The sequence below is a fragment of the Emydura macquarii genome, unplaced genomic scaffold (genome assembly GCF_026122565.2).
Source record: "Emydura macquarii macquarii isolate MOO-44397 ecotype Brisbane River unplaced genomic scaffold, CSIRO-AGI_Emac_v2 contig_3345, whole genome shotgun sequence".
In the NCBI taxonomy this organism is placed as follows: Eukaryota; Metazoa; Chordata; order Testudines; family Chelidae; genus Emydura; species Emydura macquarii.
In genome coordinates this window covers 2,197,145-2,218,425 of record NW_027133482.1, presented here as the reverse complement: position 1 = coordinate 2,218,425, position 21,281 = coordinate 2,197,145, and the positions used below count along the sequence as shown (strand labels likewise).

Here is a 21,281-nt window from a genome sequence, read left to right as displayed (position 1 = left end):
CCAAAAGGGATGTATGGATTTTCTGTTATGAGTCTGATTCATGTAAAAAGGGGACTAAAGGGAGTGTACAGTATAAATATATGAAATCTTATATCCTTCCACATACTCTGTATTGTGCAAATAATAAAGGAATCTAACTCTCCTTTGCGTCAAAATAAGCATTTCTAACAATAGCCTGTCAGGTTGTTAGCTAAGTTTATTTGATTTATGCAAGCTATCAGTGTCAATCAGAAACTTATTCGCTAGTAAAATATGTTTATGAGCTAATTGTTCAGACCTGTATGGAAGAATTATTCATTTGGTCTCAGATCTACACACCCCGTTTTGTCCAAATTGTTGAGCGACTGTTACCAGTATGCCATTTAAGTTGCTAATTAAGGTTATAAACTATGTTAAGAGAAAGGAAAAGAGGAACTGGACCAAAGTACTGAAGCCCTGTCCACATCCTTTAATTGCTAGTCGTTTATTTGGCAAATACTCACTTGAGAAAAGCAATGACAATAACTAACATAATCTTGCTTATATTTATTACATTAAAAATAATGTAAACTCTCACGTTGCAAAGTCAAGCACTGCAGTTAGGATGGTATATCACTGTTGTGTACTGTTCACACCAATAAGGAAATTATCATGCATTATCTGTCAGTCTGTTTTGAAAGAACTGTGAAGTGTATTAGCAGAAAAATTATAAGTGATTTTATTGGCAGTGTGAGGGTGTTGTTCTGGGTATAATCTTGGTTTGTGATATTGGACATGTCACCTTGCTTTGCCTCAGTTTCCTCACTGGTAACATGGTGAGAATTATGGCTACCCACCGTGCCAGCATGTTGTGATAGTTGAAGTAAATAGCAAAGAGAAACTACTGCTCTTTTGTGATGCCTAAAAATGGCCTCCATGTTTTATTTAAAAATGTTTTGTTTTTAACATTAGAAATGTCAGGTTCTGACTTCTCTTTAATAGAAGTCTTGGCAATCTTTGAAAGATCTAAATGACTGCTTATTTCTTCAACAACCTTCTCCTCTCTAATGGAGCTGAGGGACTTCTAACTCAAGTTTCATCGCTGAGCTATGAAGTCACCATTTGGGTTCTCTGAAGACTGTTGGACTTCTCCAGCAGAAAGAGGATGGTCAGAACCTGATATTCGTAATGTATTTACAAATAATCCAAACCAACCAAGCAGGGAGGGGGAAACCTCTGGAAACCCAAAACCAATGTTGAGGCATTTGTTAGAGGAGCAATAAGAGAGAGGCAATTTATTTATTGGCTTTTTAATTGTTTGCAACAGCCCCTTGAGACTTCTGGATGAATGGATTTTCGGAAGTGCAAAGTACTATCTGTTCGTTCTTCTTTTTTAAAAAAAATAAAAGGAGCCCTCTAGCTAGAACTCTGTGCAATATTGCAAATTTAGGGTAAGTTTCTTTATTGATTTACTGGCTATTATACAGCAGACGAGAGAGGATGAAGCGAAGTAGGGCCCCAATCCTGCTGCAAGCTGCTCTGTGAGCAGGGCCCTGATGAGAGAGGGTCATTCCCATTGAGCAGTTTGCAGGATTGAGGCCTAGAAAAGAAGGCAAATCACTACCATTAAAATGCCATTTTTTGTCTTTTTACAATGAACAATGTTCAAGCTACCTATTTTCACACATGCCTATTGTATCATACCTAGAATGTGAATATTTAAAAAAAACCTTCCTTCGGCAGAAGAGTGTGTGTGTTATGGATTGTCTAACCTAAGCCATAATACTTCCATCTCACTTGACAGTTGCACTATAAAGTCTCTTCAGCGACGTCACGTTTGCATCAGCCGACTGGAGAGGCCTCAGAACTGGGGGGAGAACTCCTGTGAAGTGAGATTTGTGATATTGGTTCTTGCGCCTCCTAAAATGGTGAGTGTTTTTCTCCATCATTCACTCTGCTGCCTCCGAAGTCTTCTCTTATATTTTTTTCTTTTGGAGCCGTACCAGGGTGCATGACCACCCATTTTCCAGACACAGCAGGAAGAGAGCATGATTGAGATCACCACAGTAGTTGTCTGCCAACATCTCCTTCTGACTCAGCAGTGAGCACGAGGTATAAAATTACGACAAATGACTTTCCTGTTCCCCAGGCTCTTGCAGTCTCATTATAGAGAAGAATGGCATCCCATCTAGCACTGGAGCGGGTGCCTGGCATAGTTAGTAAGTCTGATTATGGCTGATTTACTATCATAGCTCTTGCCTCAATCTAGCCCGTAGGCTATTTTGTTAGGAAAAGCCTGGGTGTAAGTTAAGATGGTAATGTAATGAGCCTATGAGGCCTATAAGACATTAGCTTAGCTAAACAAGGCATAAGGCTCAAAGCCTTTGCATAAGCAGCTAACCAGGAGAACCTGAGATCAGTGATACTCCGACCTCACTGCTTCATGAGCCAAATTAGCGATCAACATTACTCAAAAGAGCCCCCCAGTCGTGTGAATTCATTGTCATTTACTCTAGTACAATATATTCATATTCAAACAGCATGATGGGAAATACGCATTATTCTCACCACAAATAAGTTAATAACTTAACCAATTAAGTTAACGTGCACTAATAACATAGTAAAAGCATCCTGATTGGTTAATAGCTTAGATCGGTTAATAATTAAATCACGCAGTGTTTTAATACCATGTGCTCCAAAGAGCTGCAGGAGACGCATTAAAGAGTCCTTTGCAGCTCTCGAGTTTCAGTTTGAGTATCAGATGCCTTAGATCATAAGATATCAAAGATAGACCGCTGAAAGGACTAAACTGATGCCAGTTTGTATCGTCCTGGGATATTTTAAGTTTGTAACTCCGCAGTTGTCTGATGACAAGTGCGACATGGTTACTAATTGATGTACATGCCAGTAAGCTTGAGGCAAAAGATCTAGTAGCATATGGGAGAAGGGCATGCCAACCTTAGGAGGGTGAGGAAATACAAATAAGGAAAAGAGGATGAAACCCCTATTTAACACAGTTACGCATAGTGGCGTCCACATTATCAAAGTGCTGTCCTGGCCTATGTGCCTTGGGAGATACCTGGATGATGACCACTGATGATGGTGATGAGGAAGATAATGACTAATGCTTCATGTTGTTCTGCAAGGGATAGTGTGAGTGTATGGGTGCTCAGACGCTCCGTCTGTGTTCTCCCCATCTATCTTAATGGGTTGGAGTGAGTGGAACTTTGCTAACTGTGTGGTGTTAAACCTATAACAGATACAAAAGGTTTTTCCTAAGTCTGAGTGTTACAACCGTGCTCGTTGGGGTTCCCAACTGAACAGTAATTTTTAATACTGGCCCTGATCCTGGGCCAAGAACCTACCAAACCTCTGTGTGTTCATTGGGAATTCTTAGGTAATCAGTATATAATGAATAGATCAGGCAACAAATGCCCTCGTGCAGGGGATCTGAGCTCAAGTGCTACTTGAGGATCCCAATTGTTGGGCCAGCAGAGAACAGGGTCTGAAGTGACGCACTTGTAGTGGGCATGAGCCAATGTGGGAGCTGTACCGCCCCTGCTGGCTAAGCTGTAGAAATCCCACCCTTTCTCACACTTCAAGCTGTGTAGCCACACTCTTGCCACACTAGTAGGTCTATCTGCAGTGTACAGGTGGCCTTTTGAAGACGGGAGCGGTTAAGGCACTGGTGTGGGACTTGGAAGACCTGGGTTCAAATCTCTGCTGCACTGCAAGCTCTGTGACCTGGGGCAAGTCACTTAGGTCCATGTTTTAAAAGGTGTTGCTGAGCTCAGCATTTCAGTGCTTAACTGATTTGGAAGCCTGAGTCTCATTTTCAAACGGGGATTTAGGCACTTTGGAGACAAAAGCCCCTTTTGAAAATGAGACCTAAATCAGTTAGCATTGCCACTCTGTGCTCAGCAATGTCAAAGTAACTTAAAAATCTGGGCCTTTAATCTCTCAGCCTCAATTCTCTCTCTCTAAAAATGGGGATAATAGTGTTTCCCTGATTCCCAGGGGTATTGTGACGAGAGAGACCTTAAAAATTGTGAGGTGCTCAAATGAGTTCATAGAAAGAGGACTGATTTTTTTTGAGCATATGTATCCAGACTGATTCAGTGGTTTCTGAGTTAATTTTTTCATTGGTGCCAAAAGCATTTTTATATAAATAACCACTTTGGTGTCTGAAAACGGTACAGGCTAAAAACAAACACACAGATGTCACCCGTAGAAAGCAGCAGACAAAACTGAGTCCACTCGTCCATATTGATTTCATTTTTCAATGTATGTAAACCGTGTATTCCTATAAAGTCAGCAACATGCTCAGGAAAACCCAGCTGCTGCGACGACCAATGTTGATGATTCAGTAGGGGGCGCTCTTCCTTCAGAGTCAGTACTGACATCAGTACCCCTGGGTTGTGCTGCAGAGCGTGATGCTGGTGATTAGGGGGATGCAAGGCACTCTGCAGACCGGTATTGAAGATGTCTCCCAAAGAGTGCACAGTAGAAGTGCACAGCGTACAAATAAGGGGAAGAGAAGGGGAAGCAATAGCAGTATGACTGACTGGTAAAGAGAAGCCATGGCTTGTGTTAGTCCATGATTTTTGTTTTGTTTTCTTAAATGAACTTCTCTATCAAGCCCTAAGTACATGCATGGTACAGTAGTTAAAATAATAAACTCATTTGAGAATTTCGAACTAAATAAATACCCTTGAGAAACTGTCTGGGAAATGGCATCAAATCCACAGCCCAGTCTTTCCACGGTGGTGAAAAAACTAATTAGCTCATACTTGCTTGCCTTGTCCCTGAATCGATTACCTTATTCAAACAGCTGTCTGTCCTCCCTGCTGATTCCCACCCACACAGCAAAAGCCTGAGTAGTGGTGGTGATTATGTTGTGTATTACAGTAGATCCTAGAAGTCCCATCAGGTGCCCATTGGGCAGTCCAGTCATGAAGTAAAGAGCCTGCCCCACGGAGTTTACAGTAAGTCTTAACTCCATTTTCAGGATGCAGCAGACTTGCAGACCAATGGAGCAAACTGGTTGAAGGCACTCAACCTAGAACAAACTACCTGCTGTCTCCAGATGTTTACGTCTAGGGAGTGGTAGCAATAATGTCTCGGGTGATCCCAAGCAATGTGCAGTGTCTTTCTGGTAGTTGGGACACAACTCATGTAGCATGAAAATGTAGACACTGTGCACCCCGTCTCCTGAGTTGTGCGTTAGATGAGCCCTGAATTGTTTGCCAATCTCATTTATTGAAATGACTGTAAAAATTCACTGCAAAGTGAGATTACAGTGCATAAACCCATTCAACTTTCCCTGTTCCCCTGTAAGAAATGGTCTCTCAAACACAAAAAGCCAGGCCGGAAGCATTTACTTGCTCTTGCTGCCCTGATTTGTGCTATCAGTGATTTCAGGGAAGTGAGGAATCTTGTGTTCTGGTCTTGGCAGGCAGGTGAAGGAGGATTGGCATTTAGGGTGGTATTTTGTTTTGAAGTTTTACAGCTTTCAAATAACTTTAAGTTTTTGTTACGATCCCTTATCTGCACATCATTTGTTTTCCTCAGAAAAGTACGAAAACTGCCACCGAAGTGGGCCGGACCTTTGCCACAATGTTTTCGGATATAACTTTTCGGCAGAAGCTTCTAGAAACGAAAACCGAAGAAGAGTTTAAAGAAGCCTTGGTACATCAGCGCCACCTGCTGACTGTGGTGAATCAGAGACCCTCGGCGGTGAATGAGGGACCCAAAACACACAGCCACAAGCCGCTCAAGGTAAGTTCAGAAAAGGTCTTAAGTCCTGGATTTCCACTGTTTTCTGTTTTAAAGAAAGCCTGGGAACCTGCAGATTTTTCTTAGCACTGGATTAGCTGTACTTGTATATTCATGAGTTTATGCATCTCAGTCCTCAAAGTGGACTAAAAATAGCTGTGTAGATGTTGCTTTGACAATTGGGCTGGGCTCGAAAGCCCACCCCTACTCCTTAGGCCTCAGAGCCGAGCTCCTGCCTGAGCAGGAATGTCTAAATCGCTGTTTTTAGCCCACTAGCAGAAGCCCCACTAGCACAAGTCTGTTGACCAGGCCTGCGAGACTCACTCCCAGCCGTTGTGTAGAAAGCCCTTTATGTCACTGCCAGTCTAATTCCACTAAAATGTTGTTGTTTCTGATGCCGTTTAACAAAATCTCTTTTGCAACAGTGCAAATGGGTTAAAAAGTGCAATAGCCCCTTTTAAATAGCTTTATAAATACGATGAATCTTACATATATACCTCCACTTAACTACTTCACACTGAAAATTAAAGGAAACCCCTTCAAAGGATAGATATATTGGAAAGAGGACTGAAGTAGTTACAGTATCTCCGCTCTAGATGCTTAATGAGGTCTAGGATTGATGGATTATTGTGAATTGTGAAAGAGAAGCAAATGTACTTTAGCATCCTCAGTCAGGAAGATAGCAAGTCTGTCTCTGAAGAACCCTAATCTGTACTCAGGTTGTCATCACTTGCACCACCTTTGATCAAAGGGTTTCTTGGCTCCCCTGAAGGCTAAATTCACTCAAGAAGCTGCATCTCTCAGTGAGCTTGCTGCATCTCAGCTTTCTCTTCTGACGCACCCTTCATGTCATTCTTGCACCCTGTCTGTTCGCACGCAGCTGAAAAACTGCAATTCTAAAAATAAATTGGTGTAAGCCACTTCTAATCTCCTACTCTTTTCCCCAGGCTACAAGTAATGTGAAGTTTTGAGCAGCCTACAGTGTGCAGAGTGGAAACGTTCATCACAAATCCATATGTTTTGGCTAGTTTTAAGGGGTTTAAAACCATGTTTTAGGAATAAGTAAAGATCACAAAGGCCTGCCTGAGTGCCTGCCCTTTCTTACCTTTATCCCAGTCCTCTGCATTTTAAGCATAAAGTCCCTTCTTCCAGAGACATGTCTATAGCTGGTGATTCCTGAACTCTTCGAAACCCCATTCATAGAAGGGTTCAGGTTTGCAGAACCAGTTTAAAACACTTCTTTAAACTGGTTACCTCTGACTCGATGAGGTTACAAGTGAGTTGCAGCAATGTTTTCTTCTAGTGCAGGTTTAACCCTTTGCTCCCTTTCCTCTGAAGCCATTTCTGTAAACACTGGTGCATGTCGCAGTAGGAAACCACAGCCTGTGTGTGTGTGTAAGGCTTAGCGAGACTAGGACTTGAGGTTTGCTAGTTTTCTGATCTCTTACCTTCAGGTGGTTTTTATCGTGGGCAGACATGTTCTAGTTTTCTTCATCATGTATTTATTTGGCGGTTTCTTTTTTGACCTACGAACCTTAATAGGCACTGGCTTTATAATACTAATTGTAGAATCAATTGACCTTGTCATAATCTCTGATCCTTCTTGGATTAAGGCCGTGGCTAAGCGGTAAAGGGTTTGCTGGTGTAGTTATGCCAGTGATCGCCTAATGGAGATGCAAGTTATACCTGCAAAAGAGTGCTTTTGCCGGTGTAGATTATACCAGTTCACAGAATTGAAATAAACCATACCAGCAAAATAATTGCATTTACAGTAGGGTTTTTGTGGTGTGTTGGTTAGGGGTAACCAACAGAGCTGAGCTAGCAAAACTTCTAAGTGTTAGCCAAGCTTTAGACTTCCTCCCGAGGTTTTTCTCTTTAGCTCTCTCCTTTTAGGCATAGCATTTGACTGAAAAGGGTGAGTTCCCTACGTAAACAGTGTGGGACATTCTTCTACATGAGTGATCCCCAGTGGCCCTGACTATTCATTTTCAGTGTGATGGATTTAAGAAACAGGGAAAGGCAATATCATCAGTGCTTCAAAGCAGACAAGCCTTTAGCAAACTGAAATGTAATTCTCTCCTGAGCCACCCCAAATGAAATAAAATACCATAATCCACTGAGGACAACAGCTACTCTATCGCCCGCAAGCATGAGCTCTCCTTAGTGTGGGGGTGAGTAATGAACGTGTGATGATGTGAAAATCTGCCCCACCTGCTCTCCCACTGTACCCATCCTGCAGCAACAGTGGAGAGTAGACAACAAACCTTACACCTATGAATGAGCTTCTCTTTTGCAAACACTCATTTCTACCTCTCGGGAGTGCAAGGTCGAGTTGTCCGCAATACTCCGCTTACAGCATGGTAGCACTGCTTCTGTTTGTCTCTGAGGACTGAGAAAACATGACAGCTGTGTGCTGCCTTTGTTATGCCATCTTGAAATCCTCCTCTTTACTAAGCACTGGACTAATTCCTCATTAACTGATTTTGGGTGAGCAAGGCCAGAATATCTACATAGCATTGACAGAATACATTTTATATAGATTATTATGCATCACTTACATTGTGGTAGTTTTTGGAGACTTCAGACTCCCCGTTTACAACCGGAAAGACCAAACAGAGCAGGTGGACAGATAAGCAGGTGTGGGATAAGATGTGAGAAAGGTGTACCAAACATATAGGGTGTTTTAGCATAGGCTGGCTCTTTGTGCATAATTCTTAGCCACTCCAGCAGCAGTAACTGCAACTTGCCACCTGCCCAGCTAGTATCAGGTTGCTGTTTTCTGTATGCGTTGCATCAGAGGTGAGATTGAGAGAGAATTTGGAGGTCAGATGGTGGGCTTACACATTTTGACCTGGATTTTTTCACATATGCTAGCAACTCTACGGGAGCAAGTGTGTGTGTGGGAGAATCAGGAGATCAAGGCTGAAATTATTGTTGTCAGAGCTAAGGCAGGAGATGACTTTGCAGTGAGACAACAGCCTAGATAGAGAGGGTGAGGCTAAATTATCCAAGGTTTTGGAAGTTGGTACAAGAAGCTTGTTTCTGACACGCTAAAGAAGGAGCGAACGGAATGCCTTGAAGTGGGGATTGAGGAAGTTGGACAGAAGCCACAAAGATAATTTTGAGTGGACCTGAGGGGGCGATGGGGTCGCAGGTATTGAGAGCAGGGGGAGGAGGTTACAGTAGACAAGGCTCAAGATAATGAGTGCTTGAAGGGTTTTTTGGCAGAGTAAATTGAAGGGTCAGGTCATGTATCCAAGCTGCTGTGTAGCAAGAAATGCCAAGATTTAGACACAGCCTGCATGAGGAGGATGGATGAGAGATTTTTGGGCTTTGATGACAGCATGGCCGAGGATGCTGTCTGTTGTAATTGAGGAATGAGGAGAGGGCTCTGGGGAGGGAAGATCAAGAGCTCAGTTTTGGCCATGTTCAGCTTCAGTTAATAACTGCATGTCCACAAGGAGCTAGCCGAAAGATGGGGCCCAGATTTTAGTGTGGATGGAGAGAGAGAGGTTTGGAATACAGAGGCAGATTTGTGAGTCATCAGCATAAAGATGATCTGCAAAGTCCTGGGTAAGCTTATTCAGCAACATGGAAAACGTGTAGAGAGATAAGGATGAGGCCTTGAGGGACTCCAATCAAAAACAGGGAGGACCAGAAGAGGACTCTCCAAATTAATCCCCGAAGGAGCAATCCTGGAAGTAGGAGGACAGAGTCACAAAAGCATGTGTGGTGTTGGTGTCTAAGTGGAGTGTTAGCCTTGACCAGAAAGAGGTCATTGGAGACCTTGAGGAGACCAAGGGTAAAATGGAGAAACCAGATTGAAGACGGCCTAGAGTGGAATTAAAGGGGCAGCATTTACAGATTATGGGCTCAATGAGTTTGGAGATAAAGGGGAGAAGGGGCAATAATTTGTAGGGGATAGGGTGTGATGTATTAATAGGGGAGAAACCAGTGCGTGTTTATATTGTAAGCAGGAAGGGAACTTGGGGCAACTGAGAGGTTAGTGAGAAGGATGCGGGTAAAGGGAGGTGAGGCATTGGGGGAATTCTGAAGTCACAATATAGGGGGTGAGGGCTGCTACCTATTCTCCTGGGCCATTACAGGTACTGCTGTTACGAGGGTATTGGAGACCAGAGGGGAAGCAAGAAGTTGATTGAAGTTAAAAGTATAATTTTAGCTGGTGAGAAATCTAAAGCTGGTTACGCAGAAAAGGATTGAGAGCCCTGGTGGACAAGCAGGAAAGTGGGATTATGACCAACCCAAAATATATAAGTATGTTAAGAAGGCTGGGCTTTTCTTTTTATTTATGTTGTGTGTGGGTAAGTGAGAGACAGATGCTTAGAGAAACATGTAGGTTGTCACCGCTGTGGAGGGAAGATCATCAGCAATAATAGAAACTGATTGCTGAAGCCAATTCCTTGTAACAAACCTGACCTAAAATTGTATGATACACAATTAATTAAAATCAAACAAAAACCAACACTTGAGTTTCCCCAAAAACCTTTTAAAAAGAGTAATAGTTTCATTACTTTTGGGCAACCTTTGTGAGTTCCATTGTCCGCTCTGACATTTTAGGGCGCCAAATAAACCAGTGATAATATTCAGCATTCAAGTAATGTGGAGAGGGACGCAAGGCTCACAAACAGTGTTTCTGCTCATTTATTCCAAAATTCCTTTAATTTACTCTCTGCATAATTTTTTTCTCGTATAATTTTTCCTTCTATGCTGCAGCCACTACTAGCACCCAGCCCAACATCTATTTGTATGCGTGAGTGCTGCTGCGGCAGACGCTGAGCCAGCAGCCTTTGCCAACCAAACACATGGTTGCAGTCTTTTTTCCTCTTTCTCCCCTATGGGTAACCAGTCTGAGAGTGGTTCTCCTGTGCTTGCTACAGTAAGAAGAGTAAACACACTACTCATTAAAGCTGTTGTGATTCTGTCTTACCAGTGCCTTTGGGAATGCTTGCTTCTAAAATTATTAATCTTTTAAAACACAAACTGCTTCAACGCTAAAATGGTTTTTTTTAAGTTCATATTTTCCTAGTTGCTTAGAGACCACAAACAAGGTGCTAGAATCCAAATCTCCAGCACACGCAAGCAAAAGATCTTCAGAAGAAGGCTGACAATAAAGTCCTATGGCACACAGCAACAGTACAGGTGTGTCAGCACCATGCCAAGAGAAACAGGCTGTTGCCCAAGTAGCTGAATGTGAATTGGAAAAGTGATGAAGAGTAAATACGCAGACACTGAATTTGTGGGGGATCCCTTTAGATTATGGTTGGGAAAATCCTAATTTTCAGCTCAGTTGTGATCGCTTTCCCCTAAATAAGTGATTACATTCTGAGACGGGTGGAGTTCTGTCGTTTGCAGTCTGGTCAATACCACGTGAAAAGCAATTCATGGTGAATGTTTTATAGTTTCTGATTTTTAGTGCTGCAGCATTAAAACTCTCCTTTCAAACACTTGACTTCCACCTAGCCTTCAAAGATGAATAGTCAACCACATTAAAAAGAGGATAAATCTGCACCTTTTTGAGATGGGGCCACCATCTGGTTAATTGGTATATGTTACATGTCCATATTGTATTGACTCTCTCATTTAGACTGTGTAAGCTCTATGGGCAGGGACCATATTTTCAGTATGCAGTATTGCAACAAGCATATTGTTGGCTCTCTTCAGATCCTTGTAGCAGTTAGTTTGAAATAACAGCAATGTTTAAAGGTTTGCACCTGAACTATTGTATGGTGTTTACGCTCTGCATCGACAAGGATAGCTCAAAAAAACTAAGTACTTTAATTGTTAGATGAATTAGGATTTTTAAAGGAACTTAATCAAATTTCCCTTTTCATGGTTCAAGGAGCCAAATATATTATGTTCTGCTGGCTCTTTAGAAAAGTGCAGGAGTCTGAAGACTGGTTTTTAAAAGCAGCTGAGATGTATTGAACGCTAAAAAGTTACTTACTATAGTAATGTTGCCAACTCTCAATTTTATTCTGATTCTCACGATGTTCAGAGTTTTTTCTTAAAGCCCCAGCTGCTGGAATTAAAAGGCTATAAGAGAATCTCAGCTCTCTATTTAAAAAAAAAAAAAAGGGGGGGGGGGAGGCATCTAGCCCCCATAGCTGCAAAGAAAAGATTGACAGTGCAAAGCTGTTGCATCCTAAAGAGCCAGAAACAAACAAACAAAGATTGTAACATTTATTTATTTTTTAAATCTCATGGTTTTTAAAGTCAATCTTTATGATGGAGGGGGTGGGGGGTTGGACTAATGATCTTTGAACTTTTGGGGTTGGCTATAACAGAGGTCACAACCGACTACAGCATTTTATTGAATGCAAAAATAGTTTTGGTTCTTTAGATTTACTAGCCTGGATCATCATCTTAGGTGGAAAGCAAAGGAAGAGGACTTTGTGGGAGGAAATCCCCCAGTCTCTTGTTTTGGAGACTCCGCACATCATCCCTTTTGGGTAGGAGTTTGCATGGAAAAGGCTGCAGGACTCAACCCAAACCTGCAAAATCCAGAGATTTACAGGAGGCGAGGCTGTCCATATGGATCTCTATGCCTTACTCAGTAGTGGCTGTGGCCCTGGGCTACCCGCCTAAACTCTCTCTCCCCTTCTCCTCCCACCTTGGCAGCATGGCTCCATCAGCAACCTCTAGGATCCATTTCCCCATCTGGGGAGTGGGATAAAAATACTTCTCACAGGGGAGGATGAAGGGTTATGGTGCTTTTGATTATGTAAATTGCTATACAAGTGCTAACTGTTTGTTTGTATTATTATTACTCTGTCTGGATTTGAATGCGCCATTCAAAACCATTTGTTTTATTGCCTATCGACACTGAATAAGGAGGTTAATCTTTTTAACAATACATGAGCCTTTAAACTGACACATTTCCTTCCTTTCTTTCAGTTGCATGAATTTTTCAATGTTGGCAAGGGAATTTTTGATGACATAGCACGAAGATTTCCAGTGTACGCTTTGGACTTCACTGACGGTAGGTTGGCCAATGTTTATAGAAGCATTGGCCTGCTTTTAATTCTTGTGATACGATGTCCTGTTTATGATGTGAATTGAATATGTTCTTTGATATCTCAATTGGCCCTTTTTATTTAAAAGAAAATCAAGATAGAAACCTGTAAAAAAAATTCTGAGCAAACATAGATATGTAAGGACTTCAGACACTTGCAGCGTTCTCTTCCTAATGAAGATGTTTGGTTTTGATCTAAATTAATTCCCTGTTAAAACTGTGTTGATGATTACGTTGATTTATTGTTGGTATCTGCAAAGGATGAATCAGTACTGATTATAACACAGTACAAGGTCAGCTCCCAGACTACTGCACTGGGCGGCACAGAATGGGAAGAAGGTGAACATCTCACAGTGCTGAAGGAACAGGTCCAAGTCTACTTAGAAAGATTGGACATACACAAGTCCATGGGGCCAGATGCAATGCACCCGAGGGTGCTGAGGGAGTTGGCTGATGTAATTGCAGAGCCATTGGCGTTTATCTCTGAAAGCTTGTGGCAACTGGGGGAGGTCCCTGATGACTGGAAAAAAGCAAATATAGTGCCCATCTTCAAGAAAGGGAGGAAAGAGGATCCAGGGAACTACAGACGGGTCAGCCTCACCTCAATGCCTGGAAAAATCATGGAGCAGGTCCTCAAGGAATCCATTTTAAGGCACTTGGAAGAGAGGAAGGTGATCAGGAACAGTCAACATGGATTCACCAAGGGGAAGTCATGCCTGACCAACCTGATTGCTTTCTATGATGACGTGACTGGCTCTGTGGATGTGGGAAAAGCAGTGGACATGATATATCTTGATTTTAGCAAAGCTTTTGATATGATCTCTCAACGTATTCTTATCAGCAAGTTAAAGAAGTATGGGTTGGATGAATGAACTATAAAACGGATAGAGAACTGGCTAGAGCATAGGACTCAACGAGTAGTGATCAATGGGTCCATGTCTAGCTGGCAGCCAGTCACAAGCGGAGTGCCCCAGGGGTCGGTCCTGGGGCTGGTTTTGTTCAACATCTTCATTAATGATCTGGAGGATGGGGTAGATTGCACCCTCAGCAAGTTTGCGGAGGACACTAAGCTGGGGGGAGTGGTATATACCCTGGAAGGTAGGGATAGGATATAGAGTGACCTAGACAAACTGGAGGATTGGGCCAAAAGAAATCTAATGAGGTTCAACAAGGACAGAGTCCTGTACTTAGGACGGAAGAATCCCATGCACAGCTACAGACTGGGGACCAACAAGCTAGGCAGCAGTTCTGCAGAAAAGGACCTGGGGGTAACAGTGGATAAGAAGCTGGATATGAGTCATCAGTGTGCCCTGGTTGCCAAGAAGGCCAATAGCATATTGGGCTGCATTAGTAGGAGCATTGCCAGCAGATTGCGGGAAGTGATTATTCCCCTCTATTCGGTATTGGTGAGGCCACATTTGGAGTATTGTGTCCAGTTTTGGGACCCCCACTACTAAAAGGATGTGGAGAAATTGGAGAGAGTCCAGCGGAGGGCAACAAAAATGATTAAGGGATTGGAGCACAAGACTTATGAGGAGAGGCTGAGGGAACTAGGCTTGTTTAGTCTTCAAAAGAGAAGCATGAGGGGGGATTTGATAGCAGCCTTTAACTACCTAAAAGGGGGTTCCAGGGAGGATGGAGCTAGGCAGTTCAGTGGTGGCAGATGATGGAACAAGGAGCAACGGTCTCAAGTTGCAGTGGGGGAGGTCTAGGTTGGACATTAGGAAAACGTTTTTCCCTAGGAAGGTGGTGAAGCACTGAAATGGGTTACCTAAGGAGGTGGTGGAATCTCCATCTTTAGAGGTTTTTAAGCTGCGGCTTGACAAAACCCTAGCTGAGGTTAGTCCTGCTTTGAGCAGGGGGTTGGACTAGATGACCTCCTGAGGTCCCTTCCAACTCTAGTATTCTATGATTCTATAAACTAATCAGTTTTAATCTGTACAGTACACACTTTCTGCTGCTGTCTTTGTGAGGCAGCCAGCCATAGCCTTTATGGAGGTGATGTGGGTGTTTGAACACTGTTACAAATTGAAGTTACGGGAGCGTCAGCACAATGTCTTCTACAAACAATATGGTCTTATTTAGGTTCATAAGCAATCTAAAGAAGCCTAGGGCTATTGGCCAACCTACTTACTATGCTAGGATTTAACTACCTGGTTTTATGCACCTATTATTTTAGGAGCATCAATCATAATTTGTAAATGGTCACCCAGTTTTCTCCAGTATAACTGGCACTAGTGTGACCACTGTGTCACAATACTGTCTGGCTCTAGTGTCCACAGTTCAGGAAGGGTGTTGATACACTGAAGAGGGCTCAGAGAAGAGCCACGAGAATGATTAAAGGATTAGAAAACATGCCTAAAAAAGCTCAGTCTATTTAGCTTAACAAAGAAAAGGCTGAAGGGTGACTGGACTAGTCTTTATGGGTACGTACATTGAGAATAAATATTTGATAATGACCTCATCGGTTTAGCAGAGAAAGGCACAAAACGATTCAATGGCTGGAATCTGAAACTAAAGAAATTCAGACTGCATATAAGGTGTAAATTTTTAACAGAGTAATTAACCATTGGAACAATTTATGGTGGATTCTCCATCGTTGAGTGTTTAGCCCAGATTGAATGTTTTTTCTAAAGGATGCACTTTAGGAATTATTTTGGGGCAGTTCTATGGCCTGTGTTATACAGGGGAGCAGACTAAACAATGGTCCCTTCTGATCTTGGAATCTGTGAAAACACTCCCATTTTTGAAGGCCTATAACTGTTGTTGTAAAAACTGACTCAGGACAGAAACTTGGCATACAAAAAGCCCCTGACCATCAGCAGTTTTTACCTTCTCTTAGTTTATTTTCAGGTCAAGGAGTAATGGAAGTTTTAATTTTATTACTTAAAATGATTTTGGGGTTCATTTACTCAAACAGCTCCATGCGTTACAATGAAAGGCTCCAGATGATGATGTGTCTGGTTAGAACAGGATTGGGGCTTCCTTAGTCTCCCAGAGAGCCAGTGGCCCAAAGGCTGCCGCTTCCCAGGAAGATCTGGCTTTCTGCCAGCAGGAGGGTCACAAAAGCTGATGGGGAATTGAAAAGTCTTATTTTGCAGTTTGAGAATGGTGCAAACTGGTGGAGCAAAATATTTGCAACCACAGGGGCCAATGGGTTGTTAATGATGGGCTAAGGGAGCAAGCCCACCCCACGTCCTTCAGCAGCAGCTGATTCCGTGCCCAGCTCCCAGGCATGGGGTCGTAGCACCATTCAGCTTTGGCCCAGCCAATCATGATGAAGGGGTGGGCAGGCCAAATGTGGATAAGTGGCAGTGCCACAGTGCCCCCGTGTGCTAGGTCACAACACCTGGAGTGGGGGAGCCAGGCCCAGCCTCACTGGACAGGAGCTGCCACTGCGGGGTGAGTGCGGGGGGGGGGGGGCTCGCTTTCCAGCCCTATATGAAATTTGTGTCATACACCTGCTTTTGTCGCTTTCATAATATGCTTTAAAAAGCACCTAAAGGCAGGGTGAGGTCACCCCCCAGCCCTGCTATTAGCTCTTGCCGCTGGGGGAAAGCAACTTTTTTTGCTTTCTGCATTTCCATTCTGCTGTGCTGAGTGAAATGGGTCTAGTTTCTTTTATCCTCTCAGTTGTGCCTGAGTGGTGAAGGTGGCGCCAGGTGGTCTGTGACTACCATATCTGTTTGGCAGTAACTACATTTTTACAAGCTGGTGTGAAGACAGAGTTGGTCTTTCTTAGCTTGTCCCCACTTACGTCAGACCCTTAGAGCTAGATTTTCAGAGTGTATTACATGAACTAATTATGGGCAAAGATGTTCAGAGAAAACTATTTTCGGAAGTGGAGTTAAAGTGCCCAGAGCAACTAAAAAGATGATTTCTTTGCATGTGCATTTTTATGTTTGTCTGGTGGTTAGAACACAAGACGGGGAGTTGAATTATCTGTTAGATCCCAGCTATACCTGTGATTTGCTGCGCGCCTGCGGGCAAAGTCCCTCCATCTCTCTATGCCTGCTTGGTCATGGGCCTTGAGGATTAATTAGCGTTTGTAAAGCACTCTGAGTGCCTTGAATGGAAAGTGCTGCATGAGTACTCTGCAATGGGTAGCTTACTGCAATAATCCATGTATTTGTCACCGCAAGACTGGACTATAGGGTGCTCGCTCTACCAGGGGTGACTCAAGGGGCCACCCTGTACCAGCGTCTGGTGTAGCAAACCGAGGTTTGCAGGCAGGAACCCATCATCCAATGCTCTCCATGCTCAGTGTACTGATGATTGAATTCTGAATCCAATTCAAGGTCCTTGTTCTCATGTTAATGTTGAATGGACTATGTACCCTGTTTTCCCAGAACCATCTCTCTTTCCTCCACCCTGTGCTACACTGCTCTATGACATATCAGCTGACAGATGCCAGGTTTCTTCTTCTGTTGGGCAGGACAGAGAGTTCCTAGGATGGAACAGACTTGAGCCCAAATCTCGTCCCCTGCAGAATACATTGCATATCACACGTTTTAAGTGAGCTTTTCCCCAAAGCAACCATGTAATAAGAGCACCCAGCGCTAAAGGAATCTACTGGTAGCCCCTATCACTGGGAAGAACTGGCCTAATAGAAGGAAGTAGAGCTGAGCCTTCAAGAGGTGATGCTGATGTATTTTTATTGTGTGGGGCACAGCGACTAGAACAGTGAGTGCTATACAAACGCTGTACAAAGGCCTATAAATGAGAGCTATGCAGATGGTGGGAATTCCGTCTTGTGAAGGATTTCAGAAGCTGACTGTTTTAAATTGGAATGAAATCTGAAAACTGTGAAGTTCTGTGAAGGACAATTTTTACATAAATTTGAATGGATTATAACATTTTGTTTGGATTTTGACTGTTTTATATTATACAAAATTTTTTAAAAATTGAAATAAAAAGTCATTTCAAAACCATCCTCTCCCCACCCCCATCAGACATTTCGTTCTGAAAATGTTGAGATGGGACATTTTCTACATTGTCAGAATTGTTTTGAGTTTTTTTTTTTTCCTCCAGAACAAAATTTCATCAGAACGACACAATTTTGCAAAAGCATTTTGATTTCAATGGATCTGTTTTCTGGTAACCTGTACTATAAATAAATAGTATGTTTTGTAGTTTGAGCTAAAAATCGGTCAAGAGCAGGAACACAGAGTGAGAGTAAATATGTGTTTCATGGTCCGGTTAGGCAAGGACCTTTTCTTACTCTGTTTGTGAAGTACCCTGCACATCACTAGCTCAAATTATCAAAGCAGTTTTGCATGAGCAGATATACTGGAAATCCGCGTGCTTGGAAATTTCACTTGTTCCACTCCCTGTAACTTTTAAAAATTGTTTCTAGCCAGTTGTGACAGGGACTATTCACCTCTTGTGAGCGCCTCCTGTCAGCCGGGTGCGAACCTGCATGCCTTCCTTTTCCTGGTACCGTCTGTCAGCTGTTAACCTTGTCAGGTGGGTCTTCAGTGACCCAGCCCTCCAGCTAAATCACACATAGTCCAGCTAATGAAGGAACCCCTTCCGGGGTGTAACAGTCCAACAATGGTTGGCCCTTTCTGGGGTCTTCAGTCTCATTTCTAGGCCTGTTTTAATTCTAGCCCCTTTCTTGGGATTTTAGTACTGAATCTTGTCCCCTTCTTATGGCTTAGGCCATTTCCCCAGTGGCTGGTGTGGGGATATGGGCCCGTCCACTACTGTGGGTCCCAACCCAGGGATCCTACAAATAGCAGCCACGTGCTGCTTCCTTTAACTCTGTTGCTGCTGTTCCCTGGGCCATCTCCCACATAGCCCCTTCCCAGCCCACCTCAGGGCTGAAGTTCTTTCTCATGGAATGCCAGTGTCACCAGAACCCATCTTCTGGTTCTCCCTTGAACTCGAGCAGTGAGCACATGCCGAGCTCCTCTGGTCCCAGCCAGTAACTGAATAGCTCAGGCCCTGCAGCTCCCTTTATCTGAGCGTGCTGAGCTCTGATTGGTTGCTTCCCTGCAGCCTTTCTAGGCAGGCCTGGAGGACCCACCTTCACTGCTCCTTTTCCAGAGTGGGGTATGGTAGAACCATCAGGGGGACTCAAAGGACCTGGTACACCCCGCACACCACTCTGGTTGTTGAATGTAAACTGAAGCAATGTGATATTGTCTTACCAACATTCCAGACATGACGGACAATAGCTCTAACAAAGGTGCAAGTTAAAAAAAAATCAGTGTAAAACAGATTAAATATTTTTTAAAGCCAAGTAATGTGGCTTCCTTTAAAAAGGGAGAAAGGTGAAATTTTCATTTAACTCAAATCATCTGGTATGCACTTCAGAATGAGAAGTGGCCCTGACACACAAACTGAAGAATAAGAAGAGTATTAACACACTACAACGGCTGTGCATAAATATACAATGCCTGGGAAACCAAGAACTAAAGCAATATTCAATCTAGTGGGCACAGTTGAAATCCAATTCAGTGATTCTCAACACTGCATTATGAAATAACAATAATAGTGCAATCTGTACAGAATATAGGTGGAAAGGTTGAAATTCTTGCAGCAATCAAGAATGCAATGGTAACGTTCTTTAAGGACACATGGAATGAAAAATAGATGAGAAACAGTGAGCATCTCCCACACAGCACCGGGCTTGAAGGTGAATAATACTATGACATTTCTGAATCATCTCAAAGCAACATGGTACTGCATAGGGGGCATTTGAATTATCCAACTACCTGCGAACTAACAAATAACCATGAATGCCTCGTCAGAGGATCAGGTTACAGAGGCATTGTTTTTATTGAAGTAAAGACTGCAGTCTGAGCAGAGGGCACAGGAGCAATGCGCAAACAGAGCAACAAAATGCGCCATAATGTCATGAGGGTCTGTGTGGGGCGGGGAGGATGATTTTGTTGTCCTAGGGCTTTGTCCTCACAGGGAAGATAAGGGATCTGCTAGTGCTAGCTAAAGGAGAATCTGCTTCAGTACCTAAGAGGCTCATGTTTTTACAAGACGACTAGGAGGGAAATCCTAGCACCTTTTAACATCAATGGAACCAGGATGTCATGACAGGATTCTAAGGGAGTGTACAATTTATATAGACTGTAATTCTTCGTTGAAGCACTTGGGTTTGATACACTTGAATTATGCAAATAACTGGGACACTTGCAACTGTCCTTTAAAACTGGGAGTAAAATGAAAGCCATAGTATAGTCAGCTACGAACTGTTGTGCTCCTACAGTGTGGCTTGTGGGATTTTGCTTGGTTTCTATAAACTTTGGCCCACCAGCAGCAGTTTTCTTACATAGCTTTTATTGATTATATTTGAATAACTCTCCTTGTGACGTACCAGTATCAGGTCAAAAAATAATAAAGTAATAGGGCCAAGGATTTCCTGTTGCTGAATTTGGCCCTAAAAAAAATCTGCAGATTTTGACTAAAGATCCTGATGAAGTCATACAGATTTTGACTGCCTACGTTTCCCAAAAAACAAACAAAAAACCAAAAACCCTGTTGATTTTTCTTGATCATATATAAGATTTTACACATTTGCTGCATTTTAAAATCTTTTTCATTCTTTCAGTACTTTTTATATATAATATATATTGGCTTTTTTTGTGGTTTGTGCTTTTACTCTAACTGTGCAATACAACAATTTAAAGGCGTACACTGATGTTCAGCTAAATGGAAATCAATGCACTGAACTAGAATATAGGTGTCCCTCGGTTCTGTTCTTAGCAATAACGCTGACCCTCTGTGTCCTTGTGTTGATCGCTTAACTTCTCATTGCTTTGGTTTCCCTGTCTCACAGGAGTTAGAGGTTAATTACTGTGGATCCTAATCTGCCACCCTTACTCATGTTGAATAAGACCTCACCATGTAAATTGTGTCACTGAAATGAGTAGGATTGCACCTGTGGGCCTGAATCCTGCACAGCACTTAAGCACGCATGTAACTTTGCTCAAGGGAGCAGTCCTATTGAAGGACTACAGATGTGAGCCAAACAATGCATGCATTTAAGTGTTTTGCAGGATCAGGGCCATAGTGAGGTACAGCTCCCCACAAACAAGATGTTTATAAAGAACTTTAAAGGTAAAAAGCATAGATTAAGTGCTATCAATAATCTGACTTGTTGGAAAAGGCGTGCTTTGCAAACATTCAAAGTGCCTTAAACACTCTCTTGGAAAATACTCAAGTGCACTTAAATAGGTGGCCTTTCCCCTGACCTGTCTGTTTCGCTTTGCTTTTTTGCTTTTAGTGCTTGATGGGTTTTGCCTTCTCAGAGCCCCACCTCTGGCCATGTTCAAGTGACAAATTGTACAGGCACTCGCCAATTACATGCACAGTCAGGCCCACCTTGTTGAAAATGAAGCCCTTAAAAATAACATTAACATAATCTGGATGCATGTGAATATACATCCTCCCAAGTGGATAGAAGTCTGCAGGAAATAATACATAGCTGAAAGAAATGCAAGAAAGTAAGCGGATAGAATCCTCCTGGGCATTCTGTTTATTTTCTCAAATTTAGTTT

The 21,281-nt window shown here is 42.7% G+C and overlaps 1 protein-coding gene across 3 annotated transcripts in view; it reads left to right on the top strand.

Moving 5' to 3' along the window:
* Positions 1-21,281, top strand: part of SLC4A11 (solute carrier family 4 member 11) — a 217,184-nt gene that overhangs the window by 148,094 nt on the left and 47,809 nt on the right. For all 3 annotated transcript variants that reach the window (XM_067533596.1, XM_067533595.1, XM_067533597.1), the window contains exons 7-9: positions 1,763-1,886; positions 5,530-5,736; positions 12,649-12,733. In XM_067533596.1, the coding sequence (XP_067389697.1) occupies positions 1,763-1,886; positions 5,530-5,736; positions 12,649-12,733 (416 nt within the window). The remainder of the gene's footprint in view (positions 1-1,762; positions 1,887-5,529; positions 5,737-12,648; positions 12,734-21,281) is intronic.